Raw genomic sequence first — 25073 nt, 5'->3', positions numbered from 1 at the left:
CACTCAGCTCTGTCGTAGGGCAAGGGACTGGCTAAAGCCAGAGGACCCCAATAGAACATTTAATTGGCTCTCCTTAAAAAACAGCCATGAAAGGGTAACTTACACTTGCTCCCTGTTTAGGGGTAAGTGTTACTACCTCCTACACACATTCGTACCGCCATGTCATGTGTGCCTCACAGAGAGCACTTCTAATAGATTCATGTTTGTTTTTAAAAGGTAAATTTTACAGGTGGTATTGAACAGCAGATCAGTTGACTTTGTCATGCCACAGAGAAAGGGTAACATTAAAACTATTCTGAATACACATTATTTTTGGAATCACATCTAACAGGGAATGTGATTAGACAGCATTCAGATATTCTTTTTCAAATGTGAAGTATTGGCCTCTTTTTGCAGACCTTATGCAAACTTACATGAATTACTGTAAGAATTCTTTTTTTGAACCGCCTCGGACTTTTTAAAAAATTCCATATTTAGGAACCAGTACCTCTTGTCAATGTCTAAGTACGTATAATACCTCCAACACTGATTTCATTGGGACTTCTAAACATTAAAAAGCAAAACAAAACACACACTCAACCCAGCCCCCTCTCCAAAACAACATTAATTTCCGTCTTGTGAATCAATATGGAAAGTTTAAGGTTTTATTTTTAATATTAGATTTTTGAAAAATGTATTTTAATGCAGTTAAAAGTACTTTCAATTTTCTTGCTATTTTATTCACTAATTTATCATACCTTAATCTTTCATATGTTTACTCACCCTATATCTGTAACGTTAGTCAATGACTGATAGATAATGTAGATTCTGTAGAAGTTTTTTCTCTTGAATTCAGAATACCTCTAGTATTTAGAATTTAGACTTTCCTCTAGCGGGCAAAACTGTATGTAACACTCTCAATGTATAGTTCAGAGCACTGACAAGTTGTGGATTTCATCCATTTTATGCCAGGAGAATCATAACTGCTCACACAAGGAGCAACGCAAACATGATACTTACATGCAACAGATGTGACGCTGGTGGGGAGGTTATGCTGAAATAGATGCTGGTCAGCTTCTGGCTCCTCTAGCTCTGACAGAGTTTGTTGACCAGTGTGTGAAAGGTACGTTACTTGAACCTGTTGTGCTTGTGGCACCTTCAATTTCTCCAAACATTCAGAAACTTGATGGTCCTCTGATTGTATCATAGGCCAAATTCTCTCTCTTCTCCACTGTATTAATGCTACTCTGTCACGTATTGACTTTGCAACTATCTTGACATCACTTTCATGAAAAAATCCGGAGTCAACCTGCAGGGAAGGCATATAAACTTATCAAATGCATGTACATGTGCATTTTAACCTGCATCTCTTCATAGCAAAGAAAGGATGGGTTTGAAATAACATGAACCGTGCATCTGTTCCTCACAGAATCAGGAATTCAATATAGTTTTGAGTTAAACGTTTGGCACTGAAGTATTTAAGAATAATAATTGCTTGCCCTGTACTCCTAGGAAGGACCTATGACCATTGCAAGAACTTTCTAAGCACCCTTCACAGGAGCAGGGGTGCTTACCCTCAGAAAGGCACCCTGGACATATTCATTTTCCCTCCCGCCCAACCACAAGACCGTTGGCAGTTTACTTTTTTGCTGCGTGTGTGAAAAAAGGGACAACACAGCATGGAGGATAGCTGCAGAAAGGTGCCGTGTACAGTTAGGCACTTGCAGACATTCTGATGGACTCCCAGCCCATAAATTGATGTCCCTGGACTAGGGACGTAGAAAGTGCTACTTGTAAAAACCTTGTGGTGAAAATAGGAGCTTTTGGGGAGCTAATTAACAATGTGCTCGGGTGATGAGTCACATAAGCTCACAGAGCCTTCTATGGCAAAAAGTAAAGTCAATTCTTCTATTCAAGTCCAGACGGGAAGAGAACTGAAAATCTGCCATGTTAACAAGTTCTAAAATTATATTCGTTCCTACTTCACGCTTTCATCTAAAGAATGCTAAACTTATAATAAAGGCACGATTTCTTCCAATACCACCATTTGTGAAATGTAACCACAGGTTGTCAGCCCACTTGTGAACGTGCCTTATTTCAGATCTTTCCTTCTTTGCCTACATGGATTCTTTAAATGGGTTTGTTACTTAACTTCATGAATTTTGAAACCTCTTAACTATCATCAAATTTCATGTGCCCAACACTATCTTCTCCACAAGCATCGACAGCAAAACACATTGGCAAAGCAAAGCGTTTCTGCATTTGCCAACAATTTAGAATTGTCAAAAAAGCCACTTACTTCAGGAATACACGTTCCTTTTTTAAAAAATGGCTTAGGAGCAGATAGTGTTTATATAAATCTGTTAATCATTTTGAATAAAACAGGTTATTTTTATACAGTCTGGAGGAGGGAAAGATGATATAGTAATTTGGAGGTGATCCTTTGTGGGTAATTCAGCCTAAACAAAATAAAACCACCTTCCCTCTTAAAAGAAATTTTGCATAGGTAGTACAAGTAAGTTGCAGAACTTTAAGTGTCAACCATTTTCATAAATGTTTAAATATGGTTACAAAAACGTGGTAACTATCACATGGCAAATGTGAATAAGGTGAGTTGTGTCACAATGTATTGCATGAAACATTACATAGCAATTTCAAGTCAGAGTTAGGAAGATACAGCAGGCCAACTTTCTTCCTTCAATGTATTTGGGAATGCTAAATTATGGATAGAAGTGAAAGCTAAGCAAAAATTACACTATGAGAATCGTTGCCTTCTTGGCAGAACAGAACTGATGGTGATACTGTCACTAAATAAAATCCCACAGGGGAAAAAAAAGGTAATTTAGAGTCCAGATGAAGTGTTCTTTGCTCATCCTGTTTTCATGAACCAATACATAAATGTGTTTTATCATCTGCTCCTCTGAACCTGTTATGAAATGAGATAAACAGCTCATACTTTTAATTATTTCCATGTTTTTGTCCAAGAGAAAAAGTTGCTTTAGTTTTAAGATACTGTTATGATTAGGATACATATTTATTATTAATTTAAGATTGTTTCCCCCTACGCAGCTTTATCCTATACGTTGGCCAAGAACCACAGCCACAGCCACTTCATACTTTCTAACAGTTTCCCTTCACGTGCGTCTATTTAACTGGTCTAACTTCAGATCACATTTGTTAGCAACTTTCTTGGTCTCGTCAATCTTATCTAAAAGTAAAAAGGGAAAAAAATCAATTGCATTAAAGTATGCTCCAGAATAATATTACTTTTTAAGAACAACATAGTGACAGTAGAAGTTAAAAGTTTTCTAAAACAAAGACCAGAACATTTTACAAAGGAAGATATAAAAAATTAATTAAGTTAGATATATCCACCACTATTAAAAAAACATCCTCCTCTTCCATCACTCTTTATACTATACTTTGATATCAGCTACCTGCTTAATTTTATCAGCTCAATGCCTCTTTATAGAGGACTTTTCTTATCTAAATTCTTCGTAATTTTTCAATGCCAGAAGAGCTTTTCGAAAAGATGGAAAAGGTGTTTGTGAAAAGCATAATGGAAAATGTATTTCAGTTTTTGTTTGCAATTTTGAACTCTTCCAAACAAGTCCACTTGTAGTCTGAAATTATCCTTGATTTAAGCAAGTCTCCAATCAACTCTGAAGATATAAAACAGATAGAGATGGGTTATATAGTTTTCTTTTGTCTCTTCCTGGGATTAAACAACATGTTTTACCAGATTATTAGTTTTCCCTCTTTTACTACTTGAGTTTTCTTCCAGCATTCATTCTAAAACCAATGTCATCCTATTTAAACGAGATAGCCTGACCATTTTGAGTGGAATTTACTTTACCAGATTTGGTCCTGCTGTCCTTTGAGATTTATGTATTACTTATATACATATTTTTGTCAGGAGAAGTTTATTTTACCATTTCTTGTGCAACATCATCAGGAGTTTCCTTCTCCAGATCAAAAGTAAACTCAATGGCTCCATTATCTTTGGGTTTTCCTTTCAGTTTCTTAGGATCTTCTACCCAGAGTCTTAAGGCAATAGAGGATTTCCTACCATGGTCTTCTTCTGCAAGTTCCACTCTTACCCCAGTATCTTCAGCAAAAAAGGCATGGCTTAATAAGTCTTTAATTTCATATCTGGAACAGATGATGTCCAAAAAGAATATCAAATACTGCATAATTTAAACACTTTCAATTAAGTATTTAACAACATAAATAGAAAGGCCCTATAAAGGCAAGGCTAACACCAACAGCATGCTTTGCATGCAGCCATAAGAAATTTGTATTCTTAGTAGATAGAAGTAGTATGTCTAGTATTTTTAGGAATCCTTGGGAATTCGACATTTGCTATTTGGCAGAGCTTCAGCATTATTCATTTATGCACCAAGTGCTCCAAAGGAGCAGAGGGAAACAGAAATGCAGTTCCTTCCCAAGACTGCTTACAAATCTGTGATTCAATATGACACAGGTGAGAGGGGGCCCCCTCATCAAGGAGACAGTTCTGGTCTATAGGATTCATAGATTATAAGGCCAGAAGGGACCACTGTGATCACCTAGTCTGACCTGAAACTGGACTCTGAAGCTAGACAAATTCAAATAAGGTGTGGTTTGTTTTTTTAAACAGAGTCTAAATACTCACTGGAACAACTTATCAAGGTGTGCGGTGGATTCACCATCACATGAAGTATTTAAAGCAAGACTGGATGTCTTTTTTAGAAAGACATCCTCTAGTTCCACCATAAATTATTGTGCTCATTGCAGAAACTGCTGGATGAAATTTTATGGAATGTGTTAGGCTGGAGGTCACATGAGATCAGAACGGTCATTTTTGACCTTAGTTAATAAAGAGCAGGGAGGGTTGGGTTTATTTTATCATCTTGATCTTTGCTGGTGGTGGTGGTGGTGGAAGTAGTGATATGGTGTACAGCATTGTGTACTTTCTTCTATACAATGAACACCCAGAGAAACTTTAATAAATCTAAACATAAAAATAAATTTTCATACAAAACTTGGCCACTTGAAACAAACCTTTCCTCTTTATTTTTGCAAATACACTCCCCAATTATCTCCTTAATTTCAGGATCAGTAACTTTCTCAAAACTTGCTGGCTTGACACCCTAAAAAGGGGGGGGAAAGAGTCATTAGTTCAACAGAAAAATCACAGTAAGTCTGTAGGAATGTTAACTGTGGAAAAATTGTACTAAAATCCAAGATAACCACTTGTTTAAGTTTTAAGTATTAATTTGGAATGGAAATAAGATATTCAACAACTTCCAAAACTAAGTATCACTGTGCTTTGAAACAAGCAGGTTATTTTGCGTATGTCACACTGAAATTCATCATGCAAACCTCCCTTGTCTTTATTACCAACATGTGGCAGCCTTGCTTTTTTACCCTGGATGGACTCTGCAGCCAACATTTAAGGAATGACAGTTACAATTCTCAGTTTTTTTCCTTGAGATGATTTGGTTTTAATGTAGGTTTTTAAAAGGTGGTTTCCATTAACTCTTTAAACGCTAAATGGACACAAAATATTCATTTTTTTCAGGTGGTCATTTGCAAGATGAGTCACAAAATGTGTTTTCTCACATAGGTACAATATTGCAGCGGCAAACACGAAAGATCAATACAATATTCTGAAAGCTATTCTCCATGTAATCTTTCAGATTGCTGAGGGGTGGGGTGGAGTGGGGTGGGATGGGTTGTTAGCTGGGAGGGAGGGGAAGAAAAGGGAGGACAGCACAATGGGAATCTGCTCAAACAGCTCCAATTTGTTTACACATTTCCCAGCTGTTGAATAAATCCAGTGCCCTGTAGAAACTCAGTGGAGACATTCGGGAGAAAGGGTGTCATCTCTACTGTAACCTGATGCAGGACAAACTTCATTAGCTTCAAACATTTTTACATTCTGGGCACAATCCTTTCCCCTGGGACAGCCCTTGTTCCAGCTCAGGTGGTAGCTAGGGGATTTCTTTCAGGTATTCCCTGGGAGTGGAGAGGCTCTCTCTTTAGCCAGCTGAAGACAAAATGGAGTGGTCTCCCATGGGCTTAAATAGACTCTCTCTTGTGGATGGAAACCCCCTCCTCTCTCCTATGAAAAGTCCAGCTCCAAGTTTTGGAGTCACATGAGCAAATCACATGTCCATGCATGACTCAGTTTTTACAAGCAGTGGCCATTGCTCACATGCTACCTTGAATGTCCTCATGTAGACTTCTTATGTGGATCGGAGCCTTTCAAGATCCATGGTCTGTTAAGTGCTTCTTGATTGGGCACTTAACTTGCAAATTCTTTTCTAAAGAAGCTGACCAAATGCTTTACAAAGGCTACTTAAAAATCAAGCCAGTACACAGCCAATATTTATAACTTCAAATACAAAAAAGGATACATGCATACAAATAGGATTAATAGATTCAGTAGATCATAACCTTTACAGAGATATGTTACATGGCATATGTAACATAAAACATTCTAGTTATGTCATATATACATTCATAAACTTATTTCCATAAAGCATTATGGGGGGGAACAATCACAAGGAGAAAAAGTGCCAATGTAATCCCTGCCTCTAAAGAGGGCAGTAAAAGAGGTGATGCAGGCTGCTACATACAGAGACCTCTAAAACCTGGAGAGAGATAATAGAGAGGCTTAATAGTATGAGTTGTGGCAGGAAAAGAGCATGGTGAAAAAAAAAACAGAAAAAAAAAAAAACCCACCAGGGCAGTCAAACATCATCTCCACCTGCTTGCTGATAACATAGGTACCTGTCTCTAGTCAAGCAACACTCTATGGGATACACACTTCACAAGACTTTTATATCCTCCTGCATATATAGATTCTGCTTGCATGAGAAAATTTTAAGTCACAAGCTACAATACGGTTTGTATGCTCTTGTGTCTTTCCTTGCTGCCCCAAGTGGGAACAAGATAATTAGAAGAAAAACTGGACAGGTCATATGTAACACAAAGCAATGCATTTCCAATACCTGCGTAGACAGGCATTTCTGATATAGAGACGAGACTACAGTAAGCTAAAAAAAATTATGTTTTAATTCTTGTTTATGAGACTAATTTCTAATGATCCAGCAAAAAACAGCCCACCCTTCTAATGTCCCTGTCAAATCAAGCAGAATGTACTAACAGGCCCTCGTGATTTATGACACTGCTCACTTGTCCCCATGCAACACAATTAAAAGCTTTCCTATAATCACTATTTCAAGAGCAAGATGTGAGAAGTCTGATAGTAGAACAGTGATAAGAAGTCTATAGTTCTAGACAAGAAGTTCTATTTATCCTTCCACTTAGACTCAGTCTACACAAAAAAGCCTGCCAATGAAATATATACATAAAAGGTGTCTACTGAATAAAACTGGTCCAAAGGAGATTTTGGGAAAGCAAGTTTTCTGCATTTAGGCCCCACTTCAGTAAGTACTCAAGGACATAAGTACTCCCACTGAAGTCAATGGGACTACTCATGTCCTTACATATTTTACTATTTACCTAAAAGACAGCATCTCATGAAGCCCAAAATTCAGTGGAGTTGAGCACCTAACCCCCTTCAGCTTCTTCTAAAATCTCATCCTAAAAGAACAATAATACTGTGCTAGACAAGAAAAACAGTACATTGGACTTCAGGCTCCATCCAAGGCTATGCTGTCTTTGAGATTAGCAGTACAGCTCTTCAGAAAAGTTCTGCACCTAAACCTAAACAGTTACTTATCTTCTCGTAACTGTTGTTCTTCGAGATGTGTTGTTCACGCCCATTCCACATTAGGTGTGTGTGCGCCACGTGCACGAGCTTCGGACACTTTTTCCCTTAGTGGCTCCCGTTGGGCCGGTGGGGGGGCCCCTAAGTGGTGCCACTGCGCCGTGCATATATACCCCTGCCTCCCGACCCCCTCCGCTTCCTTCTTGCCAGCGACTCCGACAGGGGGTAGGAGGGTGGGTGGTGCTTGTTCACGTCCATTCCACATTAGGTGAATCACAAGCTTACCTCTGGAGGAGGGTAGGATTCACAGAACAACTGATTGGAGGACCGCTCTGCCCACTGCCGTGTCCTCACTGGCCTGTTGGTTGACTGCGTAGTGGGTTGTGAAAGTGTGCACCAAGGACCAGGTGGCTGCTCTGCAGATCTCCTGGACAGGACCTGTGCCAGGAAAGCCGTGGAAGTCACTTGTGCCCCGGTCGAGTGGGCTGTGACCGCCAGGGCTGGAACACCTGTGAGCTCACAGCACACCCGGCTGCAAGACAAGATCTGCTGTGCCGACACTCGGAGGCCTTTCATCCTCTTGGCTACGGCCACAAACAGCTGCGCGCATTTACGAAAGGGCTTGGTGCGCTCCAAATAGAATGCCAGCGCACGACAGACATTCAGGGTGTGTAGGCTGCGGTGACTCGAGTCCGTATGGGGTTTTGGAAAAAACACCGGCAGACAAATGTCCTGGCCCAAATGGAACTGCAAGACCACCTTAGAGAGGAACTTGGGGTGCGGTCGGAGCTGCACCTTATCCTTGTGAAATACTGTATACAGTGGCTCAGAGGTGAGAGCCCTCAGCTCAGACACCCTTCTGGCCGAGGTAATGGCCACCAGAAATGCCATCTTCTAGGAAAGGTAGAGGAGGGAGTAGGTAGCGAGGGTCTCGAAAGGAGATCCCATGAGCTTAGAGAGGACCAAGTTAAGGTTCCAAGGGAGGGAGTGGGGGGCATCCTCACAATACTTTAATTGGAATTGGAAACATCCTCTCCAATCCTTTAAGGAAACTTCCCACCACTGGGTGGGAAAACACCGAGCCCCCCCGAAAACCCTGGATGGAAGGAGGAGATGGCGGCCAGGTGCACTCTGAGTGAGGACGGGGCCAGCCCCTGCTGCTTGAGGTGCAGGAGGTACTCTAGGATGGCTTGCACCGGTGCCTGGCACGGCTGCATCTGTCGGGGCTCACACCAACATAAGAACATTTTCCATTTAGCCATATAGGTAGCCCTGGTAGAGGGCTTCCCACTGCCAAGCAGAATCTGCTGCACAGAAAGGGAACATTGGCTTTCCAAGGCGTTTAGCCACAGAGCTTCCACGCCGTCAGGTGTAGTGATTGCAGGTCAGGGTGGAGAAGCTGCCCGCCGTCCTGCATGAATAGGTCCCGGTGAAGGGGCAGGACTACCGGGGCCTCCACCAACAGCTCTAGGAGCGTTGTGTACCAGTGCTGGTGGGGCCATGTTGGGGCGATGAGGACCACTGCCACTCTGTCCCCGTGTACCTTGAGCAGGACCTTGTTGTATCAAGGGGAGCGGGGGAAAGGCATGCATCAAGCCCTCTCCCCACAGGATCACAAACGCATCTGCGACTGAGCCCAGGCTGTGGCCCTGGAATGAGCAGAACCGCGGGCACTGGGCGTTGACCCTGGTGGCAAACCACTCGTGCATGCAATAAGACCTGCTGAGGTAGTTCGCCAGATCGTTTCGCACCCCCAGGAGATACAACGCCTCGAGGTGAATGGCATAGGCTATACAAAAGTCCCAGAGGAGGAGAGCCTTGCAACAGAGCGGCGAGGAACGGGCCCCACCCGGCTTGTTTATATAAAACATGGCAGTAGTGTTGTCTGTCAGAACTGTCATGCTGTGACCACTCAGAGTGGCGTGAAAGGTCTGGCAGGCTAGACGAACTGCCCTGAGCTCCTTCACATTGATATGGAGCGACCGCTCTGCTCTGGACCACAAGACCTGAGGTCCCCCAGGTGAGCCCCCCATCCGCGGTCTGATGCATCTGTCACCAGCGTCAGGTCCGGTTGTGAGGCAGCAAAGGGGATGCCTTTCCAAACCACAGGCTGGGACTGCCACCACAGCAGGAAGTCCAGCACGTCTCTTGGGGCTGTCAAGTCCAGGGGATCCCTGCCTGTGCGGTACACCCGAGCGAGCCACGCCTTCAGAGTCCTAAGCCTCAGTCTGGCATGCCTGACCATGTGCGTGCATGCTGCCATGTGGTCCAGCAGCCACAGGCAGCACCTGGCCATTGTTGTTGGAAACTGGCGCAGGGAGGCCACCGCTTGCTGGATAGCCCGGAATCGGGAAACTGGAAGGCTTGCCCTGGCCTGCACCGTGTCCAGGACCGCCCTTATGAATTCCACTCTCTGTGTGGGTACGAGAGTGGACTTGGGGATGTTGACCAGGAGCCCCAGCTTGCGGAACTATCTCAGGGCCACCTCCATGTTGCCCCGCACTTCCGCTTCGGATCGGCCCGCCAGGAGCCAGTTGTTGAGGTACGGGTAACCCTGGATGCTCTGCCTCCGTAAGAAGGCCGCCACCACCGCCATGCATTTCGTGAACACCCGTGGGGCTGCGACTAGACCGAATGGGAGAACCGCAAACTGGTAATGTTCTTGGCCCACGGTAAAGCGCAGGGATCGCCGATGTGCTGGGTGGATGGCGATATGAAAGTTCACGTCCTTCATGTCAAGGGCAGCGTACCAGCCCCCCGGATCCAGGAAAGGGATGATGGTGCCCAGAGAGAGCATGCAGAACCAGGCCTTGACCAGGAACTTGTTGAGCCCTCGCAGGTCTAAAATGGGACGAAGGCCCCCCTTTGGCCTCGGGTATGAGGAAGTACTGGGAGTAGAAACCTTTCCCCTTTAGGCCATGCGGCACCGCCTCTACCGTCCCCGCCTCTAGCAGTGAGTGAACCTCCTTCTCTAGGAAATGCTCACGAGAGGGGTCCCTGAAGAGGGACGGGGAAGGGGGATGGGAGGGAGAGAAGAGAACTGCAGCGAGTACCTGTTCAGCACCGTGCATAAGACCCAACGGTCCGACGTAATGCTGGACCACACACGGGAGAAATGGGACAGGCGGTTCCAGAAACAAAGGGACGGATTCGGTGACTGGTCTGGCACGCTGTCCCCGAGCGCACCTTCAAAAGCCTGGCTTGGTGCCTGGCTGGGATTTGTGCTGACTTTGGTTCTGGCCTGGCGCATTATTGTTATTATTGTTGTTGCGCCGTCACCTGTGATCCCTGCCTCACCTACGGTAAGGCTCATGCCTATGGCGAGGCTGGTACTGGCACTGAGGGGGAGGCTGCGGCTTACAGGGCTTCCTCTGCGTTACTGGGGTGTGCATGCCCAGCAACTTAAGTGTAGCCCTCGAGTCCTTGAGGCTATGCAGCCTCACGTCTGTCTGGTCCGAAAAGAGCCTGGACCCTTCCAAGGGTAGGTCTTGAAGTGTATTCTAGACTTTAGGTGGCAGGCCTGACTCCTGAAGCCACGCTGAGCACCTCCTGACCACCCCCGACACGATTGTTTTGGCCGCCACGCCTGCTGAATCCAGGAAGGCCTGGAGAGAGGTCTTAGCTTCTGCCTTGCCCTCGTCCACCAGGGCCGTAAACTCCTGTTGGGAATTTTGTGGGAGGTTGTCCTTAAACTTCCCCACTGCCACCCAGGAGTTAAACTTATGCCTGTTGAGGATGGCCTGCTGGTTAGCAATCCTCAACTGAAGGCCCCCTAACGAGTTCACCTTTCTGCCAAAAAGGTCCAGGCGTTTTGCCTCCTTGGCCTCAAGGGCCGGGGCCTGTTGTCCATGGCGTTCCCTTTCGTTCACCGCCGAGACCACCCGGGAGCATGGATTTAGGTGGCAGAACAAGAATTCTTAGGCCTTTGACAGGGCAAAGTATTTGCGCTCTGCACCTTTGGTCGTTGGAGTGCTGGAGGCCGGGGTCTGCCATATAGTCTTATAATTCGATTGGATGGTCTTAATGAGCGGGAGCGCTATTCTAGATGGACCTTTGGGGCTCAAAATGTCCACCATGGGGTCCCCCTGCTCAACCATCTCCTTGGCCTGCAATTCCAAGTTCTGGGCGACCCTCTGCAGTAGCTCCTAAGACTTGTGATCTTAGTAAGGGAACTTGTGTTTAGATAAATCTTTTCATTGCAATTTCATAGTGGAAAGCAATGTGACACAGACCGTTCCACATTTTCAGCTACTGTAGTTCGCTAAAGGCCGTTAGCAATTTCCATCCTGCTTATACTGGTCAGAAAGAACGGGTCATCAAAATCATAACATGTTACAGCTTAATGCTTTTTGGAGAACTCATGTGCACATATCAATTAAATGAAAAGAAACAGACAGTTGAGACTTACATATCCAGTGGTTGTGCTTCCACAAGAATATTCCTGTTTCTTTCTATAGTCCCAGATTATCTCACAAGTATCTTGACATGAACTAAACACGTAGGAAATGTAAACCACATCACAGCACCTCTCATTTTAGTCTGGTTTTCCTGAACACATAAGCTTTTTACATTTATGCAATTTGTCTTGCATTTGGACAGAGCAGGACAGAGCTAGTCACCTAGAGAATAAATCTGCTGGTTTAAGGAAAGTCTCCTTTGACAGAAGGCCCCAGTTGACCAATTGAGAGTTTTGACCTTACAACGGTGTTAAAGCAAAAGAGTGGCTCCCGAGGCTGCTAAATTACTCTCAAAGTTCTTTGGAGTCATGCCCACCCCCCTGCAAACATCTGCTGGGCTAGACCCGGAGTATATGACAAAACAAATAACGAGGAGCAGCTCTGTGACTGATTTAATTCAATACTGCTTTCGAACCAGCATTTTAAAAAGGCAGCAGCAACTTTCCAAATGCTAGAACATGTTAGTGCCCCTTGTGCCTGGGAGGAGATCCCCAGACACATCTGCAAAGCCACCTCGTTGTCCTACTGCAAATCTCTCCTTCGTCACAATGCCTAAAACCATCTTGACAATGGATAGGCAGCTGGCAAGATGAGACCACTGCCAATCAGACTGCTCACAGAACAGTCAGTGCTGTCTCATTGTTTCTTTCTACTCCTGTCTGTTTATACCTGTCATCTCTTGTTTGTAAGCTCTTTTGGGCAGAGTCTGTTTTTACAATACCTAGCAGAAGGGGGTCCTGGTCCATGCCTGGGGCTCCTAGGCACTACTGCAATAGCAATAAATAAGTAAACGAGTAATAGGTCAATGCCAAGTTAGCAACCAGTCAAGATGTGTCTCCAACTGTTTTAAAAAACAATCCCTTTTCCACATAAGAGCATTACCCATTTACAAGCAAATGAATACTGCCTTAGTGCTGCGATTTATGCAAAAGCTCACACTAACATACATTTGGAGCAGGAAAAAACAGCCACTAGATGCTGGGTTTTCATGTCATTGTCATTTAGGTAGAACCTGACCTGGAATCTCTTCCACAAGTGCAGCATCTCAAAAAGAAGTTTGGATACTGATTAAAACTACAGTACATTGATGAAACCACAACCTGTCAGCAAGCAGGTGGGCTTCCAAGACAGGTAAATTGCTGTAAATGGTCTCACTGAAGACTTTCTGATTAGCAAATATAATAAAACCTAAGACCATTTTCCCATGCTGAAAAAAAAATTAAATTAAAGTAAGGACTTGAACGCAGTAGCTGGGGTGTGCTCTAGTGGTTCTTTCCCTGACAACCAGCCCTTACCTAAACTTCACTTTTGCTTACATCTCCTTAATAGGGAAATATTCTCAAACTCCCACACTGGTGAGAAGCTCCACAGTGGAGACACTAATAGACCCTCCCATGCCTAGGCAAGAGGTTATGTGTTGGTGGACTGAGAATCACTAATTCTCTTTGGTCCAAAATAATTTAAACTTAACATTTTTTTGGCACTTTGCAAAAGCCATTAACTTTGCAGGAGGGTTGGGAAAAGGATGAGGGGATGCTCCTGGATAGGACTGGAGAAGGTGTGGGTGGGGAAAAACAGAAATAAGGGGCTGCTTCTTCATGTACTGGCTGGCTGTGGAAAATTCTCTCCATTTCATTATTTAATGCTGATGGCTGGCAGAGTTTATTTGTATATTAGTATTTACCGTTAGTGGGTGGTGGTGAAGTTTGATGGTTATTAGGGTGCACTTGGCGCATCTGTGAAGCTTTTTAAAATTGTTAAATTTAAATAATTTGACAAAATTAAACAGGTCTTATCACATGCAGGGATTGCAGCACAGGCCATTGCCTGGTGCAGTTTTAAAAAAAGCAGTAATCTTCCTCATATTTTTTTGTTTTGTTTGAATACTACTATTCTATTAGCAAAAAACTTTAAAAAAACCAAAACAAAGTTCCCCCCCAGAACATGTCTTCTAGGATACAGTTACAATCAAACCTGTAGGTTTTTTTGAGTCCAGATCTCTGCTAATGGCTCTGTTATTAAAATTAATAAATTGTTGCTTAAATGAGGTGCAAATCTTATGTACCCATTTTCATGTTCTTTTCCTAGGCTGAAGTTTGCCTGGTTTTTCCCTCTTACGAGTTAAATTTTTATGTAACAAAATATTTGGACAAAGATTGTGGAAAGAACCCATAGTTTACATCCATGTTTAACATTCTTTGAGTATTTTTTTTTTTTTGGGACCAGATCAATGGAGTTTCTGTCGGTCTACAAAAGAGAAGGCATTTGGGGAAGTAAGTAATCAGTCAATCATATTTCATAACAGGGCTACATATAAATAATGTTAAATATAAAGCCTCCTCACATCTAGTTCTGCTCCTATTTTTGCTTCTTTTACTATAGAGGTCACTTGAAACACTGCTGTTCACGTTCTTATTGGACATCAAAAGGTCCATCTCATTCATCACTGTACAAAAGCCATCTGTCTTTTCTGCGTCTTCCCAAGGAAACATTGTAGCAACTTTTAAAGTATACTGACAGAGAACTCCCCAGTACAGACAGCAGCACAAACCCTGAACAGCTGCCTTTGTCGACAAAAGCAGACCCAGCTCTTCCACCTCTGAAAGAGAGAGAGAGTTAGGTTTTTTTTACCTCTTGGACAGGGATATTTCCTAAATGATGTTCTCAGCTGCTAAACTTCACAGGGCCTTAGGACTACACACAAGAAAAATGAGAAACTTTTAAAGAGCCTCCTCATATTCTTCAAACACAGGTCAGATTTGAAGAAGAAAATTCACTGGAGTCCAGTGAAAGGTCTTTGAGCCTGCACAGCCATGCACATTTCAGGCATTAAAAGATTGAATCTCTAAGCCAGACTCTAAGAGAGCTAAAAATGGCTTCTTGTCTCTAAAAAGAGATACAACAATTTTTACACCAGGGGAAGGAATCACTCTATTGAAACAATAACAGTCTGCTTTAAGAAATGTACAACTGATGCCAGACAAATCAAAGTTAAACCTAAACCATATTAGCCTGAAAGTCTGTACCTTTTCTACAATCTTTTCCTTGGTTTAGATGGCTGCTTTTGGTATTTTGTTTACTGTGGGTTAGTGGTGGCATAATTCAGAGTTTTGGAACAAAAACCAAAAAAACCCTTTCACTCTGCAAAGCAATGGAAGTGATATCCTAATATAGAGGGTATGTTCTGTACTATTAGTCGTCTCATGTTGGCACATTACATGCTGCAAGCAAAGGCTATATGCACAAGGTAACTTGGTTGGTCTCCCAACAGAAAGAGGTGCTTTCATTTCAATACTGAGAAAAAAAAAATGATTTGCCCATATGTTGGGTACTGTCTGAGAATCATATCCAGGGCCAACTGAAGCCTGCACTTTATTTTGCTTGGCCTCCCAAAATAAAAAACAGGGAGGGAATATGGTGCTGGTGCACTAAAATCCCACTTTTCCAGCAGAGTGAATTGCGTGGAGTTACAGAGTTCCTGCAACAGGAAATACTCTCTTCATGCAGAAGAGATGAAATGTCAAGACTATGGGGGTGAAATCATGGCCCCCACTGAAGAGAATGGCAAAATTCCCAGTCAGGCCAAATTTCATCCCAGGATTTTAAATAGCGAGAACCTATGCAATCTCAAACTCATCTCTGTTTCAAAGCACAACAGGTGACAATTCTGCTAACCTGCAGATCTAAGAAGGTCTCTGATATACATGAACAGACCAATGAGAATGATAACACGGCTTGTCTGTTTCAGCAGTCTCTTGCAAAAGATGGGTTACTTCCGTTTGTATAAGCCAAATGCAAAATACAGGAAAAACATTAAACCCATTAAGACTGTCAAAAGGGAAAGGATGTGAACAAAATGACTCCACAGAGCGATGTTTTAAAATTATATGTTTGTGATCTTTAGGCTCCTGCCCCTAAAGCCAATAAGGCATCTATTAAATCCCAATGGATTCAAGAACTGAAGTTTGTCTGCTGTGAATTCTGCAGTGCACCAGTAAAACAAATATTTGGATTGGACCTGCAAGGGAAGAGCAGCAAGTCAGATATTTTATCACAAAATATGCTTCACTGTCTACATCAAAATTACTTGGCAGAATGATTAAACACAAAGAAAATCTGACTAGGGGAAAAACACAACAAGCTACGCATGAAAAATGAGATTACAGCATCAGAACTAAGGTCATCGGAAATATGCTGACCCCAAAAAAATCATTTTAATGTTCGCTGCAATAATGTGTGTTTTTTATTTTCCCCCTTATTTCTTTTTGCATCGTGCAGCATTAAACTGAACCAAGTCCAGAATTTACTTTACTACTTTCCCCACCTTGTTTATACTCAGCACTCTGATTACCAGCATACTGAGGTTTTGGGTCCCCAGTGCAAAATCTGAGACCTTAACTTGGTCACTACAGACAGGATCACAGACATGTTTCTAGTCTTTCTGTTGTTCTTTGGGTTGTGGCTAGAAGCCTAAAAAAAAAAAGTCATCATGAGAGTCCTTGGGTGGAAAAAAAAAAGTTATAAATGAAGTGTGCCATTTTATTCTTTAGATTAACTTAGATGCTAAGGTTGAGGGGCATGAGCTAGTAGCAGTCTAATCTCACAAAGAATCTTCAACCTACTCTGTAAAAACCTAGGAAAGAGAAAACTCAAGGAATCAGTGCGATATTACTCTGGACAACATGCTCACATCTCCTCCACATGCTCACATCTCCGCACATAAAGGACAAACAGTGGATGACTAAAGAAAATGGAATTGCACCATGGGTCAATTGGGTGAAGAAGCTTAGATAGGGAAAAGGGCCTTAATTGCAACAACATAGTAATCTATGGCTGCATAATCCTCTAACACCAAAAAAGTGAAAAGAGGAAAGTTTCAGAAATTAATTTAACAGTTTTGCATGCCAACAGTTCCTATCACCATGAGCAACAATAAAATATGTTATTTCAGCAGCATCTTACACTCTCGTAACAGAGAAGAGCTCAACATATTGTTTTGCTGTTAGAGTTTAGCATCTGGCTGAGGAGGACAGAAATATGAATAAGGAATTAAAAACAGTGTAATCAATGTGTTACTCTCCTATGCACTATGTTACACTAAGGCTAGATCATTAATGACACTCTTCCAATTTAAAAGACACAGGAATGCAGTTATATTTCTGGTGCATTGTTTTTCCTATTATTATTTATTTGTATTAGCATAGTGCTTAGAAGCCCTAGTCAGAGACCAGGACCTGACTGTGTACTGTACAAACACAGAATACAAAAGGTGGTCCCTGCAAACCAATGTTTCATGTAAATATCTGTATGCAGTGTTGTTGAAGCCATGTCAGTTCTAAGTTGAAATATTTAGTAGTGTTCATGAACAAACCACATTTACATCATTTATTCTTTATTTGAGAAGTTTATGGACACATTCTGCCCTAGTGAGGCCCCTGTAAGGAGCAAAATTGAGAATTTGGCCTCTTCATTTCTCTCCATATTCTTAGCTACTTTGATCTAATGAGACAAATGAAAATGCCAGCTGCACTAACTGCGGAAAGCCTGTATAATCAACAAAGTTTGTTGTTATGGATTTTTTTGATGAGGTGAATCTTTAAATAATTAACTTTTTCTGCTCAGGTTGTCAAACCCATCTGTAAAAGACCTCATGGGGGGTGGGGTGGGGGGGGAATCTCAGGGTTCCGCTGCCTGCCTCCCTCCCAGAGCAAACCCCAGTCTTACTGGAGTAATATCCTGTCTAGAGAACAAAACGCACTCCTGTCTGGTTACTCACAAAGATCAGCCAATGTGTTGCTCTTTGTGGTAGCGCCCTGGGCTGTAGAAGCAGCTATTCTCCTGGGGAAATCCAGGCTGAAAGCAAGATTTGCCTGGGTGGGAACAAGAGCCCTTCCTAAGGCTCATACTTCTCTCTCTAATATCCTTATGTTAGGAGGACCAGCTCCTTGCTCCTCTCTCTGGGACTGACAGTTTGCACACAGCCTTCAGGGTTTGGAAAGGCATTTCTTTCCCTCCCCAAGCAGTTCGCTAATCCCTTCCTCATGGTGATACTGGTGTCCATTTTATCAGCTAAAGAATTCAGATACATCCACACTCCCTCAGTGGCTACTATCACTTCCAGCAGTGCAGAGACGTACATATAGGCCATCACATCATGCCGGCTGCACCTAGTCCTTGCTAATCCTTCTGGAAGTTCTTCCCAAGATAGCTGTGTTTGAGGTACAAGGGACTCCCAGCATTAGGACTTGGGGCAAGCAGCTTCAGTGAGCTACCAGATGCACTTTGCTTCTTTGGAAAGGGATAATATGCACCGCCAGCTAAGGACCGTGTTAAGACGACCAGACAGTAGCTGAAAGGCTAGATGACTGTGTGGCTGCACATACCCCATATTGTTTGGTGCTCCAATGTGCTGGTCCTGATTCTGCTATTAGAACATTAGCTAGAGATTTTGTCCTGCTGCTTGCACCGCAAAGCGGTTCCATTATACTCCTCCTGCAGAGCAGAGGATGGGATGCAGCCCTTTGCAAGGAAAAAGGTGTTTCTAAGCTACTTTGGGCCGGGAGTCCAAGTAGCTGAGATCCCACTTTGCTTAGTTACAAATGGCAACTTGCAATAGTAACTGGGTTACTATTTACATAGGAGTGAGTAAGAACTACTTCACTATTCAGTGGTGGTCTCATACTGTCAGCATATTGCCACGGATTCCACAGACAGCTCCAACGTCACTTTGCTTTCGGTGACACCAACGCCAACTTTTCAACCAGGGAACTCTGGCTCATCCATACTGTTCCTGTTCTTATCATCAAGCCCAGCTGAGCAGAAATAGGTCTATAAAAACAAGGCCGTCTAGCAGGAGTGCCTGGTTCTCTGCCTGCCAGTCTGACAGCAATGGCAAGGGAATAGTTAGGGACTGGTGCTCTATGTTCTGGGCTATAGGAGATGAAATTATAAAGGCCCACACAAGCACTACAGCTTTATCAGGAAAGGGTGCGTAGCTGGGTACCAGATGAAGGCCTCCTCTGCTCTGGCAGGGATTGAGGAAAGTGGAGCGATACGGTTATTAGAAGGCATCTCCGGATATGCCGTTTCGGTCTCCAGCTTCACTGGCTGTGACCATCACATTCATGGGATTGTACTGAAACCTACGTCATACTGGGGCAGCTCTGACTGGCAGGATTCTTCTCTGATCAGAGGAAAATGGAGAGAGAGACTAGCTGTGCTTTTGGGACCTTGCTTTTGGAAGGCGTGAGCAATCTGCTCAGTCTGTATACCATGCAACGTTAGACACTCACCACCTTGCTTGGGTTTGGCTTTAGAAATAAAAGCAACATTATCCATAGCTCAGCTTGAGCCTTCTCTAGGTGTAGCTGCTTTTCCCTCCCAGCTCCATTCTAGGTCCTTGAGAAGAGGTGTGCACAGCCACTCCCACCTTCTGTAGAACTGATCAATGAAATGGTTTTTAATTGTTCACTTTATTAATATAACTTCATAAGTAAAGTATTATGAATGAAACTACATTCATTCATAAAACCAGCTACCCCAATAACTGGCTAATTGAGTTTCACTTTCAATCCAATTGCTGCTTAAAATCATTGAAACTTGCACTGCTTCAACATTGTAACTTCTGTTCACTGTCTGCCATTCCTTACACTTGTCCATGTTGTAACCCAAACTCCATTTTAACTTGTCCCAAACTCCATTTTAAAATGCTCACTTCATTTTTGCAAAACCCCGCTGTAATCTGATTAGTGTAGTTTAGATGTGAGAATGAGGTATGTATGGATGATGGAATCAACCTCCAGCCCCAGCCTGTCCTGATGAAATAAAGTGTAAACACCAACGGCTGAAGACGCAGACAACAGCCCTGACAAAGCAAGAAGAGTCCACCCTCAAAAGAAAAGAACAAAAGTACAATTGAAGAAACATCAAAGCCAGGTCCTAGGCTGAAAGTCATGCCTGCAGTTGACGGGTGATCAATCACACCAAACCCAGAGGCAGCATGACACAGCAAGACCTATAGACTCTGGATTCAAACTAAAGCCTACAAAAAGGATAGGTGAGATGGAAGACTTTGGAGGGTAACATTCTGCTGCCAACATGGAAGGGCATCGGTGCATGCCCAACAGAGACCCAGCTCTTCCTTGTGCCCGGCTTTCCTGGCCAGAGAGAGAGATAATAAACGTGATCCTGTGCAGTTTTGTCAAGTCACGGTACATTCAGGACTGGTAACTATCTAGCAGTTGCAGAACGTGTGTGTGCGTGTACGTGTGTGTGTGAGAGAGAGAGAGATAGATAATAAACGTGATCCTGTGCAGTTTTGTCTGTCTAACACTTCCTTATACCCAGGTGAACTACATGTCTCAGGGAGACAACAGAACTCACCTCATCATTTCCCAGGGGGAGTAAACTGGCTAGAAAGGCCTGGGGTGTTTGATGTGCCAGTGCGTTTGAAGTGTTCCACTGTGAAGAAAGTCACAGTGGGTGAGGTAGTATCTTTTATTGGACCAATTTCTGTTGGTGAAAGAGACAAGCTTTGGAGTCTACACAGAGTTCTCCAGAAGAACTCTGTGTCCTCGAAAGCTTCTCTCTTCCCCCAACAGAAGTTGGTTCAATAAAAGATATCACCTCACCCACCTTGTCTCTCTAATATCCTGGGACAACCACAGCTACAACCAACAGTGCAAACAACAATCTGAAGAAAGTATTGTGTTAGTGGTTTCACCTAATGGTAACATCCCCGCATAAAAAAAACTGGTAGAGTGGCAACTTCAGTGTCCATGCAGGTTGTGATTTTCCACTGATCTTTAGGTCTCCATTAAAGCCACAGAGCTTTCCTAGGTAGTTTCCAGATCAACTCACGTAGACCAGGACACTTGGGATTTGATCACCAGCACAGGATCATATACGGTGGTATAAGCGATCACTCCTGGCTCCCTTTCAGACCATCTTCTCCTCCAACCTAGCCTCCCTCCTGTAGATACATTGGAGCCATTCCCCAGTTATGTACTTGGAGACTCATAGACCCTACAGAGTTCCCAAATGCAGTTATAACACTATTAATCATGGACTCCTTCCTCTCAAGTGACCTTCAGATAACTTGTTACACAGATGAGCTGTGACAGAGGAAGCTATAAGACAGGAGGCTCTATTACCAGAGGTCTGAATCAGATTATATCCTTTGCCACAATGTAGGAACATGAAGAGTATCTAGAGGCTGCAATGTAGGAATTTTCCTTTTTCTTCCACTATAACATGCATGAAACAATTCTGAATTGTGGGAAGCCCAGCTGAACTGGGCAGCCCCATTTACAAAAAGAACAGCGTTCCCCACTCCCATCTACTTTGACTGCTGTAGATAAATAATAAAATCACCAAGGAGCACAGAGAGATTATTAAAATTCGCCTTATGCAGCTATAGTAAAACCAAATGCCAGATGGCAGTAATGCAACTGTGGAATTTTAGACATTCCAAATGAACCTGCAAGCATCTTCTACCTCCCGGAAGAGGAGAAAGGAGACATGTAATTTCTACCCTACTAGTATCCCACCACAACGTACATCCCAATTCAGAGTCCAAAACAGCATATTGTTTAAGAGGTTAAGAAAGTACTTCAACTGGTTTCAGATTATAAAGACCCATGCTAAAAAAAAAAAAAACCAAACTGAATAAAAATGTAAGTACACCTATTAAAGCTCACTTACACAGGTTACTTTCCGGTAAATCTGAGCAGCATTCTGGCATTCTGAGTAGGGGTATTCTGAGGTAGCCATTTCCAACATGCACATTCCAAAAGCATATACGTCAACTGATTCATCATAGTGTTCTTCATACATTTCTGGGGCCATAAATTCTGGAGTACCTAGACACAAAAGGGAAGAATTTAAGATAGACACAAATAGTAAATATGTTTCACTGCAGTTTTTTTCCTGATCTATAAAAATGTACCCATTTCAGCTGTGTCTGGGTAAATGCAAGATTATTTTAAAACAACTAAAATAAACTCCCTCCCCACCCCCCCCCAAAACAAAAACAGAACCCCACACAACTGCCCCTACCCTCATCAGTACTGCTGTGAGAAATGCAGATATGTGTAAAAATTCCAGAAGCGAAGAGCAAATCCTGAAGTGAACACAGTATAGGGCGTGGAAATAAACTGAAAGTTTCATAACGATTTTTTATGGGGATGGGGGGCGGGGAGGGAGAGAGAGAGAGAAGGAGAAGGGAAAGAGAAAGACAAGAAACTTCACATCTGATTTAGACAGTTTACAGATTGTTTCCAGCAATACAAGTAGTAATTACTTAGCAAGTTGCACTTTTGGTGAGATGTGTGGTAGTCCAAGTTCTTATATGAGGTCATGCATGAAGAACACTAGCATTAAGACTGATTGTACCATCACTTCAATGAGTAGAAACCAACAGAACTACTCAGAGTAAGGTCCTTCTCAGTGGGGGTTAGGGCGGCAGAAATTGGACCCACTGCGATAAGCCTGAAATAAAGCCCCATTTTTACTCCATCATAACTGTTCTGGTCAATACCTTCATCAATGATTTAGATAATAGCACATAAAGTACATAAAGCATAAAGTTTGCGGATGATACCAAGCTGGGAGGGGTTGCAAGTGCTTTGGAGGATAGGATTAAAAATTCAAAATGATCTGGACAAACTGAAGAAATGGTCTGAAGTAAACAGGATGAAATTCAATACGAACAAATGCAAAGTACTCCACTTAGGAAGGAACAATCAGTTGCACACATACATAATAGGAAATGACTGCCTAGGAAGGAGTACTGTGGAAAGGGATGTGGGGGTCATAGTGGATCACAAGCTAAATATGAGTCAACAGTGTAACGCTGTTGCAAAAAAAGCAAACATCATTCTGGGATGTATTAGCAGGAGTACTGTAAGCAAGACACGAGAAGTAATTCTTTCGCTCCACTCCGTGCTGATTAGGCCTCAACTGGAGTATCGTGCCCAGTTCTGGGCGCCACATTTCAGGAAATGCGGACAAATTGGACAAAGTCCAGAGAAGAGCAACATAAATGATTAAAGGTATAGAAAACATGACCTATGAGGAAAGATTGAAAAAATTGGGTTTGTTTAGTCTGGTAAAGAGAAGATTGAGGGGGGACATGATGACAATTTTCAAGTACATAAAATGTTGTTACAAGGAGAGGGAGAAAAATTGTTGTTCTTAACCTCTGAGGATAGGAAAAGAAGCAATGGGCTTAAATTGCAGGAAGGGCGATTTAGGTTGGAGATTAGGAAAAACTTCCTGACAGAGTGGTTAAGCACTGGAATAAATTGCCTAGGGAGGTTGTGGAATCATCATCATTGGGGATTTTTAAGACAGGTTGGACAAACACTTGTCAGGGATGGTCTAGATAACACTTAGTCCTGCCATGAGTGCAGAGGACTGGACTAGATGACCTTTCGAGGTCCCTTCCAGTTCTATGAGTCTATAACTGGAACTAGCAGCTCAATACAAATCGCTACCTAGAATCCCTTCAAAAGTTCCCTTTTCTATACAGCAAATCAAGAACAAACAGAGGTAGTAATGACATCACTGGTAACTGAGTAACTCCCACGCTGAGCACCAAGACTTGGAAATTCAGTCACAATAGTTGTTTAACTCTTGTCAAAGAGCCTCTGAAAAACAATTACTTTGAACAGTGAGGTCTACAGAGCTCAAATGATACCTTCAGCACTGGTGCTTGCATCAAACAATTTATTCAAGGAACTGCATCTAGTCATGGGACAGTTTATGCTTGGGTGGTGGGAGTCTGCACATAAAATATTATTTTCTTATCAAATGAATGTCAGGAAAGATGCAAGAGGAGTGAATAAGGCAGTGCTTAAGATGAAAATGGATTATCTAGATAGGATCACAGATCTTAAAAGGAAGAAAGAGCATTTTCCACCAACTAGGATATCAATGAGAAGGTGCAAAAAGGGACGTTTGTTTTCTCTAGGTACATTAACCTGTGAGCATAAGAAAAGTAATAATTTTGGTTTCGGAAGGACTCCTAATGGCCCGTGTCATTCACTAGTTTTCAACAAGACATGGACTCTGGGTTAGAAACCAAACTCACTTCCTTCCTGGGATTTGGCTTTATTAGCCTTTCAGGCCAGGTCTACATTAGAAACTTTTGACAGTATAGCAATGTTGGTTAGGAGTATGATTTTTTTTCATATTTCTATACTTGTAGAAAGCCTAGGATAGACACAGTCATACCACCATAAAAGTGCTTTTGCTGGGGAACAGGTATCAACTGTATCAGTAAAAGCACTTTTCTGCTGGAATAAGCTGCATCTGCACTAGGAGGGTTTGCCAGTATATCTATACCAGCAAACCTTTTCTGGTACAGACCTGGCCTAAGACAAAATAAGCCTCAGCTTAATCTTCTCTCAGCTTTGATACTCCTGGGGCCTCTCTCAGGCCCTCCTCTGTTCTTGTTGCCACTGTCTCAAAGACACTCCCTTTATATCCTAGTTGGACCCCACCTGTCAGCAAGACTCAGCTGTAATTACCCTGAATCTTGATATGGAGTTTTAAAACCTTGGCTTAGGGTGACTTGACAGAAAAGTGCTGCATTCCGACACTGGCCCTTTATTTGCCACCTGTGACAGAACCTTACATTGCAACTACGAAATGGTTCACGGCTGTGTCAGATGTGGACTACGCTCTACAGACCTGCTACATTGCCACTGAATCCCAGTCAGCCTAGAACAAAGAGAAACTGATGAATTATGCAGCATTTAAAATGACGGTCGCCACCCTGAGGAGGGAGCAATCTAAAAAGCAGGAGATACTATAATAGCATTCCAAAAATATAGTCCAAGGGGCAAGAATCTCATTTGGTCTGTGTATGAATTCATTTGTAACAAATTAGATTCAAAAAGGTTTTCTGTATGCTT

At 42.8% G+C, this 25073-nt stretch overlaps 1 protein-coding gene across 1 annotated transcript in view; it reads right to left on the bottom strand.

Annotated features, from left to right (window-relative positions):
- The window catches only part of WNK2 (WNK lysine deficient protein kinase 2), a 163142-nt gene that overhangs the window by 74154 nt on the left and 63915 nt on the right, over positions 1-25073 (bottom strand). The window contains exons 4-7 of the mRNA XM_077821699.1: positions 21859-22016; positions 5023-5111; positions 3912-4131; positions 1000-1288 (exon numbers count right to left, since the gene is read on the bottom strand). Coding sequence (XP_077677825.1) covers positions 1000-1288; positions 3912-4131; positions 5023-5111; positions 21859-22016 — 756 coding nt within the window. The remainder of the gene's footprint in view (positions 1-999; positions 1289-3911; positions 4132-5022; positions 5112-21858; positions 22017-25073) is intronic.

The sequence above is a fragment of the Eretmochelys imbricata genome, chromosome 7 (assembly GCF_965152235.1).
Source record: "Eretmochelys imbricata isolate rEreImb1 chromosome 7, rEreImb1.hap1, whole genome shotgun sequence".
NCBI lineage: Eukaryota > Metazoa > Chordata > Testudines > Cheloniidae > Eretmochelys > Eretmochelys imbricata.
Note: the sequence above shows the minus strand (reverse complement) of the source record. Positions and strands in the feature narration are given on the sequence as shown.